Below are 16,489 nucleotides of genomic sequence, written 5' to 3'. Positions count from 1 at the left end.
ACTTAAGTTAACACTCATTTTCAAGATGATATCACGGAGGAGATTGCTTTCTACACGTACACCCTTTAAATGCATGCACACCCTATATAAGTTTCTATTTAAAATACTAGGGCTGGGAAAAAACCGACATGGCCCGAAACTGGCTTAACCGAGTCCAAACCGCAGATAACGGGCAGACCAAAATGGGTAAACGGACCATCGGGTGAGAAAATTGGGTTCAACATGTTTGAATCGGTCGAGTTCGGTCAAAGAAACCCTGGTCCAGCAGTGACAGAACCTGATCAAGCCCATATATAGTTTTTTTTAAAGGGCCATAAGTCTAGCCCACATAGATAAGAACTTGAAGCCACAATAGAAACCCTAATGCCCTCTCTCTCAGAATCAACGACAACTGTCGACTACCTAACAAGGGTTAGGTCTCTACTCTCTCATCTCTCAGTTTCTCACATCCACTTTATTGTCTCTCACTTCCTCACATCTCTAGCCCCCTCAGCGTTGTCGATCGATCAAGATCCAAGAACCTCTCTCCGCTGCTCAATGTCAATGTATTTCTCAGATCTGTTAGAGGGGGCAGTCGATGAAGAACCTAGATGAGGAATCGATATTATTGTCATCATCAGATAACAAATCCGTTCTCTTATCTTGCTTTGTTTGGGATCTGACATTCAATCTTTGTGTTTTATTTGTTGGATGATTGTTGCCTCTAACCTCTGTATTTGTTTTTGTATGAGGAAGACCACCTTCGTCCTCCTCCTCTTCTCTGCTTCCTCTGAATATTTTTTTCAATTTTTTTTGTTCTGAAACCCGCGTTAACCCACCATGCTAACCCGAGACTCGTTCAACCCGAATCTGAATTACTCGTGCTTAAATTCGGTCGAAAATGGATTGACAAAATTGAGGATTCAAACCAGCCCACGCCCGAGGATTCGGCCCGAATCCGACCGCTGCCCAGCCCTATAAAATACCCTTATCTTTTAAGATTCTCATTATCAAGGAGTGTATTTAAATTTCATTAGTGGAAGTTGTAGTTTCCTAAGGTTAATGGTCAAAATAGTCTCTGATTTTGTAATGAGTTTGATTTTAGTCTCTCAACGAGAAAATGACATTTAGTGGCGGTAAAAAACGACTAGTAGTTACAAAAATGACCGCTAGCTATGTGGTGAATGTTGATAGGTCAACCACGTGGTGGATGTGGGGAATGAGACTGTGGTTGGCCGCCAATTTTGGGGGGGAGGTACTATGGTAACCACATTAGAATTTTTAGAGGTGGTCAGGTGGAGGGGTGATGGGTCGTCGAGGAAAGCATGGAGGGACACGTCTAAAAAGGAAAAGGGGGTCGAAGAAGGAGGCGGGAGGAGTCTTCCCATAGGGTAGTGGTGGAGGGACGTGACAATTCGTTGTGGAGAAAGAAATTGGAAGTAAGAGGAAAGGTGAATTTGTTGAGGGGTATTATTGTAATTTAACTTTTAAATTGGTTTAGTCGGTACCACAATTATTAAATCATAATTTCTAATAGTTAAAACATTGTTGAAGCATGATATTTCAATCTCTAAGTGTCTTATGCTAGACGTCAACCTACGACTGATTACGGAAAAACAAGTGACTCATCTACTACTCTTTTTGGAGTTGTTAGTGAGAAGATGAGTCTAGTGAAGAAAATTAATTTTTTCACACCTCAATTCCACTCGTAGGAAGGAAAGTGGGAGAAATGAGAGATATAATAGATGATGCAATAGGAAAAAAAGCATAAGATAGAAAGAAAAATGTAGTGAAAATGAAAAGGAAGAGCATGTGACTATATAACAATGTCTAGTGATAGTCTTAAGAGATAATTTTGAAACTCCTTAGAATGAACCCCTTGCCATGAACCGCTCATCGATTAGGAATGGAGGGGCCCTATTGTCCAAAATAGAGGAATTAAATGTGTAATGATTTCAGCTTTATTTTACTTTTAAACATAATTATTTCTAGTCTAAGATACAATTAAAGATTTTACATTGTCAAACAATATTTACCTTTGATATACAAATATTTATGTTCAAATAAATTCACCTTTTTTCCAAGGATGTTCAAATATGGTAGTATGGTAGTATGGTAGTGGAGCATGACCAACGGGTTACAAGTTATTAAACCCTTACTAGTTTCTTTGTGGTGAAATAAGCGTATGTCTTTTGTAAGTACTCTTTAAGTTCACAAATTTTCTATGCCTTAAACTGGAGGTTAGAGCATCATCTCTTCACTCTAAATTTATTTTAACAAAAAAATATATGGTAGTATATTTGTATGTTTGTATTTGGATCAATATATTGTCTAAATCACCTCAAATAGATATGGACTAAAATCAACTTATATTAAATGGCACAAGGTGTGCAAGCCCAAGTACAGATTAGAAAACATAATAGTTAAAAAGAAAGAAAGAAAACGCATAGAAGAACAATGGGGAAAATACAAAGAGGGAAGGGGAAACAGGGGAAACTAAACTATGTTGAGTAAGTGAGCAGCTCAAAAGTCTGGAAAAATTGGAAGCCAACACAGTGGTACTGCAGGGAGGTGGTTGGGCTTCTTCTAGGACTTGGCTTTGTTAGCCTCTGAACAATATTTTGTTTGTTGAATTTCTGTCTGTATGTTTTTGCTTAATGTAGGTACATTGCATGGACACAATTACATAGTAGAAAGGTTACAAAGTGTCTAGTACATTGAACAAACACGTGACCATGCTAAGTGCATTGAATGAGCGCGGTTACATGGCAGAAAGGAAACAAAGTGATAACATAGTTGACAATGTACATAGATGCCTAGCATGGTCGAGCATCCATTCAATGTACCTAGACACTTAACATGGTCGACCTGCCTATTATATAAAGGCAGTCAATCATGCTCATTGTAACTCAACTAATATTGTAATACCACTTTGAGATCTAGTTTCTATTCAGCTTACTTAGACTTAGGGTTCTTTTTAATTCATTCTCTTTCTCTCTATAGCAGAAACTGATTTGTTGGTATTTAACCCCTTCATGGTAGCAATGCTTCGTCCTCTCACTCTCTCTATGACTGTGAAATTATTCCTCTCTTGTTGTACGGTGGTACTCCACAGTGTAGCCCCCATTACAGGTCCTAATGCCTCCTTGACGACCACAAAATCTGCATTTAGACAAAACGAAAACAAAATTTTGCATACTATCCTGATCTGATTGTGCCTTTTTTTGTTTTTTGAAGATATAGGCAGAAACAAATTTTGATGGGTTCTAAGGAGGATAATCATGAGCACCGACCACCTTCTCCGATGGAAGTTGATTTTGATGTGACGACCCTTTCATGAGTCAAACTTGAGGTGTTGCAAACGTACTCCAAATTTACCACCATTGAAGCCACGGACGATCTAGGTGCTCGCATTGTCCTTACTGAAAAATCCCGACTTGCGACTTATGTTTGATGGATGTCATCCCCGAGAGCCGGTTTGTAACCGTCCATCAAAGTCCGATGAAGATGATTATATTTTCATGAATGAGGCTGTCATTCATAGGATTGGCACAAAAGTTCCATTCACCCCATTTGAGTGTGTCATCCTAACTACCTTAAATATTGCCCCCTCCCAAATGCTTCTCAATGGATGAGTGTTCATGTGTGCTTTCCAAGTATTGTGTCGTCTTAACATCCCCACATGCCTTCTATTCTTTTTCTTCTTTCAATCGAAGAAACACAATGAACCCGGCAGCGGCTGGGTGTCCCTTAGCAATCAAAGAAAACACCGCATTTTGCGTCAGTTTCTTATGACCTTCGAATACTTCGAAGTCATTCTTCAAAATAATGGTCACCCCGAAGACTTAATATTTGATGGGGATGACTCTCCTAAATTTTCTGAGTTAATATTTGAGGAGGATGGCTCTCTTAAATTTCCTTTACACTAGACTCTGAATCCTCAAACCAGCCCAACAATCACATTGCAAATGTTAGACGTGATTAAGTAAGAAGTTGTGTGTCTCCTGAAATTCATTCCTCGATCGTGACATCCTTGATGCTTGCCATCCAATCCGTGTAGCAAGAGAAGATGAATGATGCAGCTAAAATTTGTGACTTAAAAAACAAGCTGGTTTTAGAGCAACAACGTAGTGAAACTTTGAAGAAGAAGGTGACTGACCTGACCGCGCCGAAAGATGACTTACACAAGCCACTTGAGAAAACGAATGATAAGATTGAACAGTTCGAGCTTCAGAAAGCAACTGTGGCTGACCTGCATGAAACTAAAGAGCGAGGTTTGCTGACTGACGTCGAAGACCTCCAAGCTAGGCTTGACCTACAAAAAAAAAAGCTACTGCTTTAGCATTTGCCAAAGGTTTTGATAAGGCGGTGACTCAAGTTATGTTTCTTCATGAGAACATCGACATCTCGGCAGCTCATCCCTTCAAAGTTATTAGGGATGGCAAACTCGTGGAGGACGGGTGATTCCTGGAGAGTTCCTATAACGATATTTATTTAACCCGTAGTTGGGTTTCTTCTAGGACTTGGCTTTGTTAGCCTCTAAACAATATTTTGTTTGTTGAATTTCTGTCTGTATGGTTTTGCTTAATGTAGATACATTGAATGGACACATTCCATAGTAGAAGGTAACAAAGTGTCTAGTACATTGAACAAACACTTGACCATGCTAAGTGCATTGAATGGACGCGGTTATATAGCAGAAAGGTAACAAAGTGATAACATAGCTGACAATGTACATAGACGCCTAGCATGGTCGAGTGTCCATTCAATGTTCCTAGACACTTAGCATGGTCGACCTGCCTATTATATAAAGGAGGTCAATCATGCTCATTGTAACTCAACTAATATTGTAATACCACTTTGAGATCTTGTTTCTATTCAGCTTACTTAGACTTAGGGTTCTTTTTAATTCATTCGCTTTCTCTCTATAGCATATATTGATTTGTTGGTATTTAACCCCTTCATGGTAGCAATGCTTCGTCCCCTCACTCTCTCTATGACTGTGAAATTGTTCATCTCTTGTTGTACGGTGGTGCTCCACAATGTAGCCTCTATTACAGGTCCTAATGCCTCATTGACGACCACAAAATCTGCATTTAGACAAAACGAAAACAAAATTTTGCATATTGTCCTGATCTGATTGTGCCTTTTTTTTTTTTATTTTTTGAAGATAGAGGCAGAAGCAAATTTTGATGGGTTCTAAAGAGGATAATCATGAGCACCTACCACCTTCTCCGATGGAGGTTGATTTTGATGTGACGACCCTTTCATGCGCCAAACTTGAGGTGTTGCAAACGTAGTCCAAATTTACCACCATTGAAGCCACTGACGATCTAGGTGCTCGCATTGTCCTTACTGAAAATCCTGACTTGCGGCTTATGTTTGATGGATGTCATCCCCGAGAGTCGGTTTGTAACCGTCCATCAAAGTCCGATGAAGATGATTATTTTTTCATGTATGAGGGTGTCATTCATAGGATTGGCGCAAAAGTTCCATTCACCCTACTTGAGTGTGTCGTTCTGACTACCTTAAATATTGCCTCCTCTCAAATGCTTCCTAGTGGATGGGCGTTCATGCGTGCTTTCCAAGTATTGTGCCGTCATAAACAAGTGATCCCCACATGCTGTGTATTCTTCTTCTTCTTTCAATCAAAGAAAGACAATGAACCCAGTAACGGTTGGGTGTCCCTTAGCAGTCAAAGAAAACACCGCATTTTGCGTCAGTTTCTTCAGTCCTTCAAATACTTTAAAGACAAATTCTTCAAAATAATGGTCACCGAAGACTTAATATTTGATGGGGATGACTCTCTTAAATTTCCTTTATACTGGACTCTGAATCATCAACCCAGCCCAACAATCACATTGCAAATGTTAGACGCGTTTGGGAAGGAAGTTGTGCGTCTCCTAAAATCCATTCCTCCGATGAAATGCACCGACATATTACGTTTAGAAAACCAACCAAAAGCCCTTCAAATGCTTCTTGGTACTTTCAACTATGAGTTTTTGCTTATTTTCTACTTTGTAAATATCTAACAATTTGTCATTGGCTCATCTTTGCAGGAAACATGTCTGAGGTGATTAATGCCGAAATGAAGACTTCTATGCCAAAGTCAAAGAATTGGAAGCCAGCAGTCATTCTACGGTTTACCATTCCGGTGCTCAAAACGGAGACTCATCCACCTCAACAAGGCTTAAGCGCAAAACTCAAGGGCCGCCTGACCATGCTACTCCACTGCACACGCTTCCTTTGGGAGATTTCCTTGACATCCATCCTCTTTCCTAGGACGTGGACATCCCCCTCTCTCATGACTTTTCGGCCATGACATCCTTGATGCTTGCCATCCAATCCATGTAGCAAGAGAACATGAAGGATGTAGCTAAAATTTGTGACTTAAAAAACAAGCTGGCTTAAGAACAACAACGTAGTGAAACTTTGAAGAAGAAGGTGGCTGACCTGACCGCGGAGAAAGATGACTTACACAAGTCATTTGAGAAAACGAATGACAAGATTGAACAATTGGAGCTTCAGAAAGCAACTGCGACTGACCTTCATGAAACTAAAGAGCGGGTCTTGCTAACTGACAGCGAAGACCCTCAACCTAGGTTGACCTACAGAAAAAAGCTACTGCTCTAGCATTTTCCGAGGGTTTTGATAAGGCGGTGACTCAAGTTAAGTTTCTCCATGAGAACATCGATATCTTGGCAGCTCATCCCTTCCAAGTTATTAGGGATGGCAAGCTCGTGGAGGACGAGTGATTCGTAGAAAGTTCCTGTAAGGATATTTATTTAACCCTATGTAGTTGAGTTTCTTCAAGGACTTGGCTTTGTTAGCCTCTTGTTAATATTTTGTTTGTTGAATTTTTGTCTGTATGTTTTTGCTTTGTGTAGGTACATTGAATGGACGCTATTACATAGTAGAAAGGTAACAAAATGTCTAGTACATTGAATGGACGCGGTTACATAGCAGAAATGTAACGAAGTGATAACATAACTGGCAATGTACCTAGACACCTAGCATTGTCGAGCGTCCATTCAATGTACGTAGACACTTAGCTTGGTCGACCTGCCTATTATATAAAGGAGGTCAACCATGCACATTATAACTCAACTACTATTGAAATACCACTCTGAGATCTTGTTTCTATTTAGCTTACTTAGACTTAGGGTTCTTTTCAATTCGTTCTCCTTCTTTCTATAGCTGAAATTGATTTGTTGGTATTTAACCCCTTCATGGTAGCAATGCTCTGTCCCCTCACTATCTCTATGACTGTGAAATTGTTCTTCTCTTGTTGTACGGTGGTGTTGTACGATGGTGCTTCACTGTGTAGCCCCCATTACGGGTCCTTATGCCTCCTTCACACCCACAAAACTTGAATTTAGACAAAACAAAAATTTTCCTACTGTCTTGATCTGATTGTGATTTTTTTTTTTCTTTTTTGAAGATATAGGCAGAAGTAGATTTTGATGGGTTCCAAGGAGGGTAATCTTGAGGACTGACCGCCTTCTTCCATGGAGGTTGATTTTGATGTGACGACCCTTTCATGGGCCAAACTTGAGGTGTTGCAAACGTACTCCAAATTTACCACCGTTGAAGCCATGGACGATCTAGGTGCTCATACTGTCCTTACTGAAAATCCCGACTTGCGGCTTATGTTTGATAGATGTCATCCCGTAGAGCCGATCTGTAAGCGTCCATCAAAGTCGGATGAATATGATTATTTTTTCATGTATGAGGCTGTCATTCAAAGGATTGGCGCAAAAGTTCCATTCACCCCATTTGAGTGAGCGTCCTGACTACCTTAAATATTGCCCCATCCCAAATGCTTACCAATGGATGGGCGTTCATGCGTGCTTTCCAAGTATTGTGTCGTCATCACCAAGTGATCCCAACATGCCATATATTCTTCTTCTTCTTTCAATCTAAGAAAGACAATGAACCCGGTAGCGGCTGGGTGTCCCTTAGTAGTCAAAGAAAACACCGCATTTTGCGTCAGTTTCTTCAGTCCTTTAAATACTTTAAAGACAAATTCTTCAAAATAATGGTCACCGAAGACTTAATATTTTATGGGGATGACTCTCCTAAATTTCCTGAGTTAATATTTGAAGAGGATGGCTCTCTTAAATTTCCTTTATATTGGACTCCGAATCCTCAGCCCAGCCCAACAATCACATTGCAAATGTTAGACGCAGCTGAGAAGGAAGTTGTGCGTCTCCTGAAATCCATTCCTCTAATGAAATGCACTGACATATTACGTTTAGAAAACCAACCGAAAGCCCTTCAAATGCGTCTTGGTACTTTCAACTATGAGTTTTTGCATATTTTCTACTTTGTAAATATCTAACAATTTGTCATTGACTCATATTTGCAGGAAACATGTCTGAGATGACTAATGCCGAAATGAAAGCTTTCTATGCCAAAGCCAAAGAATCGAAAGTTAGCAGTCATTCTATGGTTCCCCATTCCGGTGCTCAAAACGGAGACTCATCCACCTCAACAAGTATTCTTAAGGCCCGTTTGTTACGTTGTGTAGTATAAGACCTGATAGTATAAGGCTTGATTGTATTTGACCTGATAGGATAAGGTTTGATAAAATTTTAATACTATACAACGTTTGGTCATACACTGTATAATTTGGTGGCGACACTGGTGGTGTGGTAGTAGTGGTATTGGAAGGTGATAATGAGGCAATGGTGGTGGATGGCGGTGGTGGTAGTAGTGTCGGTAGTGGCGATGGTAGCAGTGGTGGTGACAGTGGTGGTGGAGGGTGGTGTTGGTGACGGTGGTGGTGGAGGGTGGGGGCGGCTACAGTGGTGGTATGAAGGTATCAACGATGGTGGCAGTGGTGGAGCATGGTGGTGGCATCGACAACAATGGTGATGGTGACGACAACAGTGAAGGTGGCGGTAGTGGCAGCGGTGATGGTGGAGGGTGGTGGCGGCGGTCGTGGTAGTGGTAGTAGTGGCGATAACGATAACTAGAGCGTGGTGGTGGTGGTTGCGACGGTGGTGGTGGTTAGGGGTGGAAATAAGCCAAGTCAAGCTTTGCGTGGCCCAAGTCTGGTCTGCATTGTGTTTCCGTGGCCCAAGCTTGGCTTGTGGCCTGTCAACAATCTAAATTTTAAGGCTTGACTTAGCTTATTATAAAGCCTTGCTTGACATACAAGCCTACTTAAAAGCCTCACAAATGTCAGACAATTTCATCTAAAGAAGGTCAATAGATTTGCGGGCTAATAGGCCAGCGGGACTAAGACGGTGGTGCTTGTGACTCACAATTGTGGAGAATAGGTGAACTTTGGCCACGACAGTGGTGGCTGGTTACGACATGTGTGCTTGCCTGCTGTTGTTGTGCCTCCTATGCTATGCTAAAATTCTGAAAGGCTTTTAATCTAGGTTAGAGACTTAGGGTTCTAAGTTTTATACAAAGTAAAGTAAACATCAGTTTTAAAAAAATCAATATAGTATATTATTATATTATATTTATTTATAATATTAATAAAATAATAGATAAACAAGTCGATCTATCAAGCCAAATAGGCTTTTATGATAGCCTGGGGCTGACCTTTTTAGTTAATTAAGCCTTTTAAAAAGTCTAAGTCCAGCTTTTTTAATAAAGGAGCCAAGCCAAGGCAAGCCTATGAGGAGCCAAGCCATAATCTCCTGTTGGGCCACCTGGCTTATTTGGCGACAATGGTGGCGATAGTGGTGGAGGGTGGTTGTGGTGGTAGCGACGGTAGCAGCGGTGGTGGTGGCGGTGGCGGTAGTGACGGTGGGGGTGGTGGCAGTGGTGGTGGAGGGTGATTGTGGTGGAGGTTGATTATATTCAAGTAGTTTATACATTGTACTCTTATCATACCTTATCCATCATCTATATGGTGGATTAAATAATCCACCATTTTGATGTATAAGAGGTGATTGATGTATAAGCTAATACAATACAATGTGAGCACCAAACAATAGGTAAGTCTATAATGTATTGTATAAGCTTATCCTATCATGCCTAATACAGCGTACCAAACGAGCCCTTAAGCGCAAAACTCATGGATCGCCTGACCATGCTACTCCACTGCACACGCCCCTTTGGGAGATGTCCTTGACATCCCTCCTCTTTCCCAGGACATGGACATCCCCTCTCCCATGACTCCCAGGCCATGACATCCTTGATGCTTGCCATCCAATTCGTGAAGCAAGAGAAGATGAAGGATGCGGCTAAAATTTGTGACTTAAAAAACAAGCTGGCTTTAGAGCAACAACGTAGTGAAACTTTGAAGAAGAATGTGGCTGACCTTACCACGGAGAAAGATGACTTACACAAGTCACTTGAGAAAACGAATGGCAAGATTGAACAGTTGGAGCTTTAGAAAGCAACCGTGGCTGACCTTCATGAAAGTGGGTCATGATGACTGACGTCGAAGACCTCCAAGCTAGGCTTGACCTACAGAAACAAGCTACTATTCTTGCATTTGCCGAAGGTTTTGATAAGGCGGTGACTCAAATTAAGTTTTTTCATGAGAACATCGACATCTCAACAGCCCATCCTTTTAAAGTGATTAGGGATGGCGAACTCATGGAGGACGAGTAATCCCTGGAGAGTTCAGGATATTTATTTAACCCTATGTAGTTGGGTTTCTTTTAGGACTTGACTTTGTTAGCCTCTGAACAATATTTTGTTTGTCGAATTCATGTCTTTATGTTTTTGCTCAATGTACTTGAACAAATCTATTGTTTTGCTTTTAACGCTTTTTCCTTACGACTGATCATAGTATAAAGATATTGTCATCAGATTGCCATATTTAAGTCATCGCATGTTTGACGCGAAACTTAGCAAAACACATAGTCTAATGTGATCATTAGGATAGTCATGATCATTAGGATAGTCATCATGCGGCGCGATGCTAGCACGGGAGAAAATAAAAGAAATAACAACCACGGCCAAACCTGACATATTTCAAGAAATATATAACTACAAAGTACAAACCTTACATTTAAATGTGAAGAAATGAAAATTCTAGCAATTCAGAAGAAAAAAACAGTTCAAAGTTCAAAGACAAGTGAAGTCAAGACTATGAGATAGGGAGAGAGGATTTGCAATATCGATCAAAATAGAGGTTTCTTTCCATTTAACATTCCCAACAAATGATCAAGGACTTTGCCCCCTCCATCACGCAAGCCAGAATGCATGAACTCATTAGTTATCCATGGCCTAATCCCTGCTATTTGAGAAGCTGTTTCCATGGCCAGCTTAAAATTCACGTACATGTCTTCATAGTAAACGGCAGCTGCAACAGGTACCTGTCAGCATTGAAGGAAATGTAATGTGTTAAGAGAAAAACTTCAGACACTAGCCTTCATCTTCATAAACATAATCAGTTATTTTGGATTTATCTATCATAGTTCATAAATACTGCTAGAAATTTTATCAGTAAGGACATTCTGATCCATTCAGCTTTCTCTTTTCTCACACAGACACTATATCAGCTGAAAATAAAGGAAACACAGTCACAAATTCCACTAAAGAAGAATTCTTCATACGGAAATAATAGATACTCAATTTTATATACATGATTTACTGTTGTCAATCCAAACACTTGATTTACAATTTTGAAAATATTTTTAACAAGTTGAGAAGTGAACTTTTTGTTAATTAGCTTTCACCATAAATTTGATCTAGTAATTGGAAAAATGAGATATGAAAATAAAAAACTTTGACTTATGAAGGAGGAGAGAGTTTAAAGTATGTCAAGTTAATGATGATGTTGTACACACTATCCATAATATTGATACATCAAGCATGTTTTTTTTTTGATAGGCAAATGTTAGTTGTTAGAAACGTTAGTAAATTAGTCCCTCCTTCGGGTTCGAACCCGGGACCCTTCACCCTTCAACCCACCCAACCCTTCTTAATGTTTGATACATCAAGCATGTAACACACTCAAACTAGCAGGGGATGAATGCAAAGTAAAGTACCTTGTTGTTTTTTAGAACTTGAACATCATATAGTGGGGGCCAGTCCTGCTTCTCTGCCAATATATGAGCCACATCTTTGAATTGTTTCAAGGCATGAATCTCATCAAACATCCACGGGAAAATCATCTATTATAGAAAATGAACATGATAAGCATTTACTCATATCATAATAGTGATAATACTGAACAAAAATAAACATAATAGCTCTGATTTAGTAGTCAATTACCTATATCGGAAATGCAATGTCATGTATAATGCTCCACACCCAAAATATGCATGCCAATTGTAACCAAATCAAAACCATGTTTCATCAAATGAGTGCACAACTCGATTACAATTACTATATATATATATATATATATATATATATATATATATATATATAAGGCTTGAATTATTTCATATCAAACATTAAGAAAGTTACAGAAGCCTATGTTTGGCTACAGGTCTCCATCATTTAAACTTGTCCCACTGTTTTATTTCATTTTGTGATTATCGCATAATGCCGAGGTCTTAGTTTCCTGCTACTGGGGTATGTGGTAGAGTCAAAGCAAGCCATGTTAGTACTATGCACAGAAATGCCACTCTGAATAGCATTGAAGTAATATTTTTGCAGAAAGTAAATATGCTTTCTGCAAGGTATAGAAAAATGATATTCTTTACACCCTACCTCTCCTGTAAAAAGTACAGGGAGTCCTTCTCTAGCAGCTTTGACTGCATCAAACTTGTTTTCAACTTCAGTCCTTATTCTATTAGCAGACCATCTACTAGCCGAACCCTGTAGAGAGAATGATGACCAGTGATTAAGGAAGCCATAGATCATACATAAAAAAGAAACCAAAACGTTTACCTGACAATAGATGGATTCATGTAGAAGAGCATAGAGTGGATTAGTATCAAAACTTAACCGCTTCTCAAACTGCATATAACAAAAAATGAGAGGTTGCTTTTCAAAAGGAACCTTGAAATTTAGGATCCGTAACCGTAATCACAGAAAAAAAATATTCTCTTACAGAATTTAGAAAATAGTAACTTATTCTCTTAGGTGCTCCCGGAACTAAAGTAGGATCCCACACTCTCTCGAACCTAGAAACAGAAGAACAACAAAACAATGAGAGGATAATTTAAGTTCAAGATAGTTTTAGAAAACACAAGATAATAATGCATTACATATAGTGCAAGCTCTCAAAACCAGCTCCAGATCCTAGGCTAGAGAGACCAAGAGTCTGAAGCCCTCTTGGGGTTAAGATGCCTCCAGATGGAAGGGCCACCTGTGCAAAGAGAGAAGGAAATAATGATTTGAGAGAAGGTAGCTTATATTTTCATGTTTCACAACAATAAGAAAATTTGTGAGGCACATAATCACCCCTCCTCCTTCACTTTCAGCTAAATAATTAACAAGTTCTTGAACAATTTTAATATCCTGAGGGTATCTCTTGTAGTACTTCTCATTTTGATGTATAACTTGCTCAAATCCTGCTCTGTACACTGAATCTGCAGTACATCCACTTCCAATTGGAGGAATTCCTCCTGTTAAAAGGACTTGCTTCAGTCCTTCTGGTGCAAAACTCAAATATGTGACCCCACAAAATCCACCATAGCTCTGCGACCATTAAAAAAGAACAAGAGAAAAAGGGTAAGCAAGCAAGGAACCAAATGCTCCTAAAGCAACAAAGCTAAGACAATAACTACGGTAAGACAGGTAACCATCAACTTTCAAGTTTCAATGAGAGAAAATAATAATAATAATAACAAAAAATAAAGAAGTAATGGATTATAAAGTCAGACTACATAAATACCAGGAGAAAACAATTTCATGAATACCTGTCCCAAAATAGTCCAAGGTCCAGCATTTGGAACAAGGCGTACTCGAATAAACTCTGCATCATTTACTATATTATCCGCTCGAAAATGTTTTAAGAAGTCAGCTAATTCATCTGCAGACTTGAACTGTGACATTGATGACACAGTCAAAGGAGTTGATAAACCTGTTCCTCGCTGCAGGGAAGTGCACAAATAAAACAGATTATACGTAAGTTGTCAAAAGACCAGAAAGATAATGATATTAATGTGCAGCAAATCATGCCTGATCCATTAAGATGAGACGAAACTCTTCACAAGCCTTTTGAATCCATCCACTAGACTCAGTTGGCCGCTGGCACTCAAACCCAGGTCCACCTTGCAAATATAGCAAGTATGGCAACGACTGCTCTTCTTTCCCAACTGCAACAAAACTATAGATTTTTCAGGAAAAGTATGGGAATGTGATGAAGGAGTTGATTTACAAGAATAAGCATGGGTGAACCTCATCCATGATCCAACATACAATCTTTAAAATGATAATTTATCATAAAAAAGTGGCTAGTCCAAAGCTATTTTTGTTGAACAATGACTAACTAACATAAAACAATATGAACATTAAATTGAGAAATCTTTATGCTTCTGAACATGAGCAATGCAGTGTCCTCCAGTTGCTAACATACCCATCTTTATAATCAAAACTAGAATATAGATACAAGTTGCCTCCTCCAAAACAAGGGACATTCTATCATGAAATGCATGATCCACATCTTACAAAACAACCACATTCCTCACAAAAACATAACAATTATACCAGTAGGAACCGAATAATTGCCCAATGGCGGTATATGACATATATAACCAGTAATCCGATCTAATGCTGTCTTGTTTATCCAAACAAACTCATGTCAACTTCCTTGCCTGCCCTCGTCCCAATTACATAGTTTTAGCACCACAAAAGGTTTTATCTCTGTTCCTTGAAAGAAACTCAAGTAATCTATTTAGCTCCTGTGATTTTTAAACAGCTTGATGAAGAAGAAAGATAAACAAACACACTTTATGGCAACTTTGGCCTTGTTTTTTATTATCAAAGCTAAAATAATTTGGGTTACCTTTTCTTAAAACTATATGTAATCTAAAAAGCCACCAAGCACTTTCTGAGAATCCAATACTTTGGATTTGGTCCCAGATACCCCATTGAACAATATTCAACACAATCAATCAAAAACCCCATCTGGGTTTTCCTTCATTTCACCCAGAGAATCACTAGTCACTATCAAAATTACATTTTTCTTGTTCTCCACACACCCAAAAAAACAACAAGAAAAACAAACAGTGATTACATAATCACGAAACATCCATGCAAAAACAAATCCGAAGGCAGATAAGAAACACCAAATGCCAGAGCAAACGATTGGCGTCAAAATTTGAAACTATGAGTAGTTGAGTACTGTTACCTGCAACGACCTCACGAGCGAAAACGGAGATTTTGGGAGAAGAATGCGGTCCCCGAGAGTAATCAAGAGGGACGGTGAACCGGTGCTCTCGAAGACGAAGCTCCGGCACGGAGTACCAGTCGCCGGAGACGTGTTCCGGCGAGTCGGCGGCGGCGAGGCTTTCTCCGCTCATGGCAAGGAGTGAGGCGCGGCGAGAATGCGAGAGTGAAGGGTTGCAGTGACAGTGAGAGATAGAGAGAGTTGTGAAGTGTGAAATTGATGATAGAGCGTGAGAACAAAGAGGACGATGGTGGTAATGGAAATGGTGAAGCAATGTGTTGAGAAAGGGTAGTGGTGGTGGCGCGTGAGATAACAACATTGTTTGAAGTGGGTTAGGTGAGGTCAAAGAAGGTAGAAATGTCAATTTACTTAATTTCCCTTCTAGTCCTTTTAGTTTGGGCTATATGTAATATTGGTCCCTATAATTTTTCACTACCTAATTAAGTCTTCTACCTTTGATTAGGGATGCACACGGGCTGATTTGGATAAGATTTAGGTTGGAATCAAATCAGAACCGATCAAACAGGGTCGGTTGGATTGGATCAGATTTCGACATTTTCAAGTATGAACCTGTAGTAAATTGACTGTTTGTTCGTCAATTTGCAAACTCACGAGCAAACAGTTAATTTAGTATAAAGCAAGTCATTTTCGTCCATCTAAGTTCGTCACCTTATCTCTTAAAGATAAGGTTGGGGGTTTGATTTTCACATATGAAGATGAAGCACATTTCTTGATCACCCTTTACCTTCTGGTTTTCATTTTCTAAGATAAAATATATGTTATGAAGACTATGTAAGATCAAGTTTTGATCTAGTAGTACAACTCTATGTTTTGATGATTACAAGTTAACCTTTTGATATGAACAATTGTGGTACTCTAACGTGTTTTTCTGAGTGTGCTATTTACAGGCTCTGACCTCAACTCAATCTCACACAAATCAGAAGCACTGTGTATAAAGGGTAACCCAAGCAACGCTTTCGCATTCACCATGTTCAGTATGAACAGTGGAAAAGCTTCAGAAGTTCTGAAGCTATACAAACTCTGATGAGGACTCAGTCGCTAGAAGCTCTGAAGATCCAGAAGTTCTGATAGCCAAGAAACACTGAAGGTTCAGATGTTCTGATGGTGTAGAAGACTCTGAAGATCCAGAAGCTGAATAGTGGAAACTCTGAAGTCCAGAAGCAAGAAACTCTGAAGGCCATGTTCTTCCCTCTGAGTTCAGAATCAGAAGATACAATGGTCAGAGGATCT

General features: G+C 39.5%; 1 protein-coding gene across 1 annotated transcript; it reads right to left on the bottom strand.

The window, feature by feature from the left end:
• Positions 1-10,890: 10,890 nt before the first annotated feature.
• Positions 10,891-15,572, bottom strand: LOC130728305 (uncharacterized). The gene is made up of 10 exons (XM_057579732.1): positions 15,200-15,572; positions 14,029-14,165; positions 13,767-13,940; positions 13,309-13,545; positions 13,113-13,213; positions 12,956-13,028; positions 12,793-12,861; positions 12,613-12,720; positions 11,943-12,068; positions 10,891-11,267 (listed from the first exon to the last, which is right to left on the bottom strand). The coding sequence occupies exons 1-10, from the start codon at positions 15,555-15,557 to the stop codon at positions 11,073-11,075; spliced, it is 1,578 nt and encodes a 525-aa protein (XP_057435715.1). The 5' UTR covers positions 15,558-15,572; the 3' UTR covers positions 10,891-11,072.
• Positions 15,573-16,489: the final 917 nt, after the last annotated feature.

The sequence above is a fragment of the Lotus japonicus genome, chromosome 1 (assembly GCF_012489685.1).
Source record: "Lotus japonicus ecotype B-129 chromosome 1, LjGifu_v1.2".
Classification (NCBI taxonomy): domain Eukaryota; kingdom Viridiplantae; phylum Streptophyta; class Magnoliopsida; order Fabales; family Fabaceae; genus Lotus; species Lotus japonicus.
Note: the sequence above shows the minus strand (reverse complement) of the source record. Positions and strands in the feature narration are given on the sequence as shown.

Excerpts from the sequence above, each read along its gene's own strand:
- LOC130728305 (XM_057579732.1), bottom strand. The coding sequence starts at position 15,557 with ATGTTGTTATCTCACGCGCCACCACCACTACCCTTTCTCAACACATTG. Across the intron at positions 14,166-15,199 it reads CGCTCGTGAGGTCGTTGCAG|TTGGGAAAGAAGAGCAGTCG; the intron begins GTAACAGTACTC and ends GTTTTGTTGCAG. Across the intron at positions 13,029-13,112 it reads TTTGAGAGCTTGCACTATAT|GTTCGAGAGAGTGTGGGATC; the intron begins GTAATGCATTAT and ends TTCTGTTTCTAG.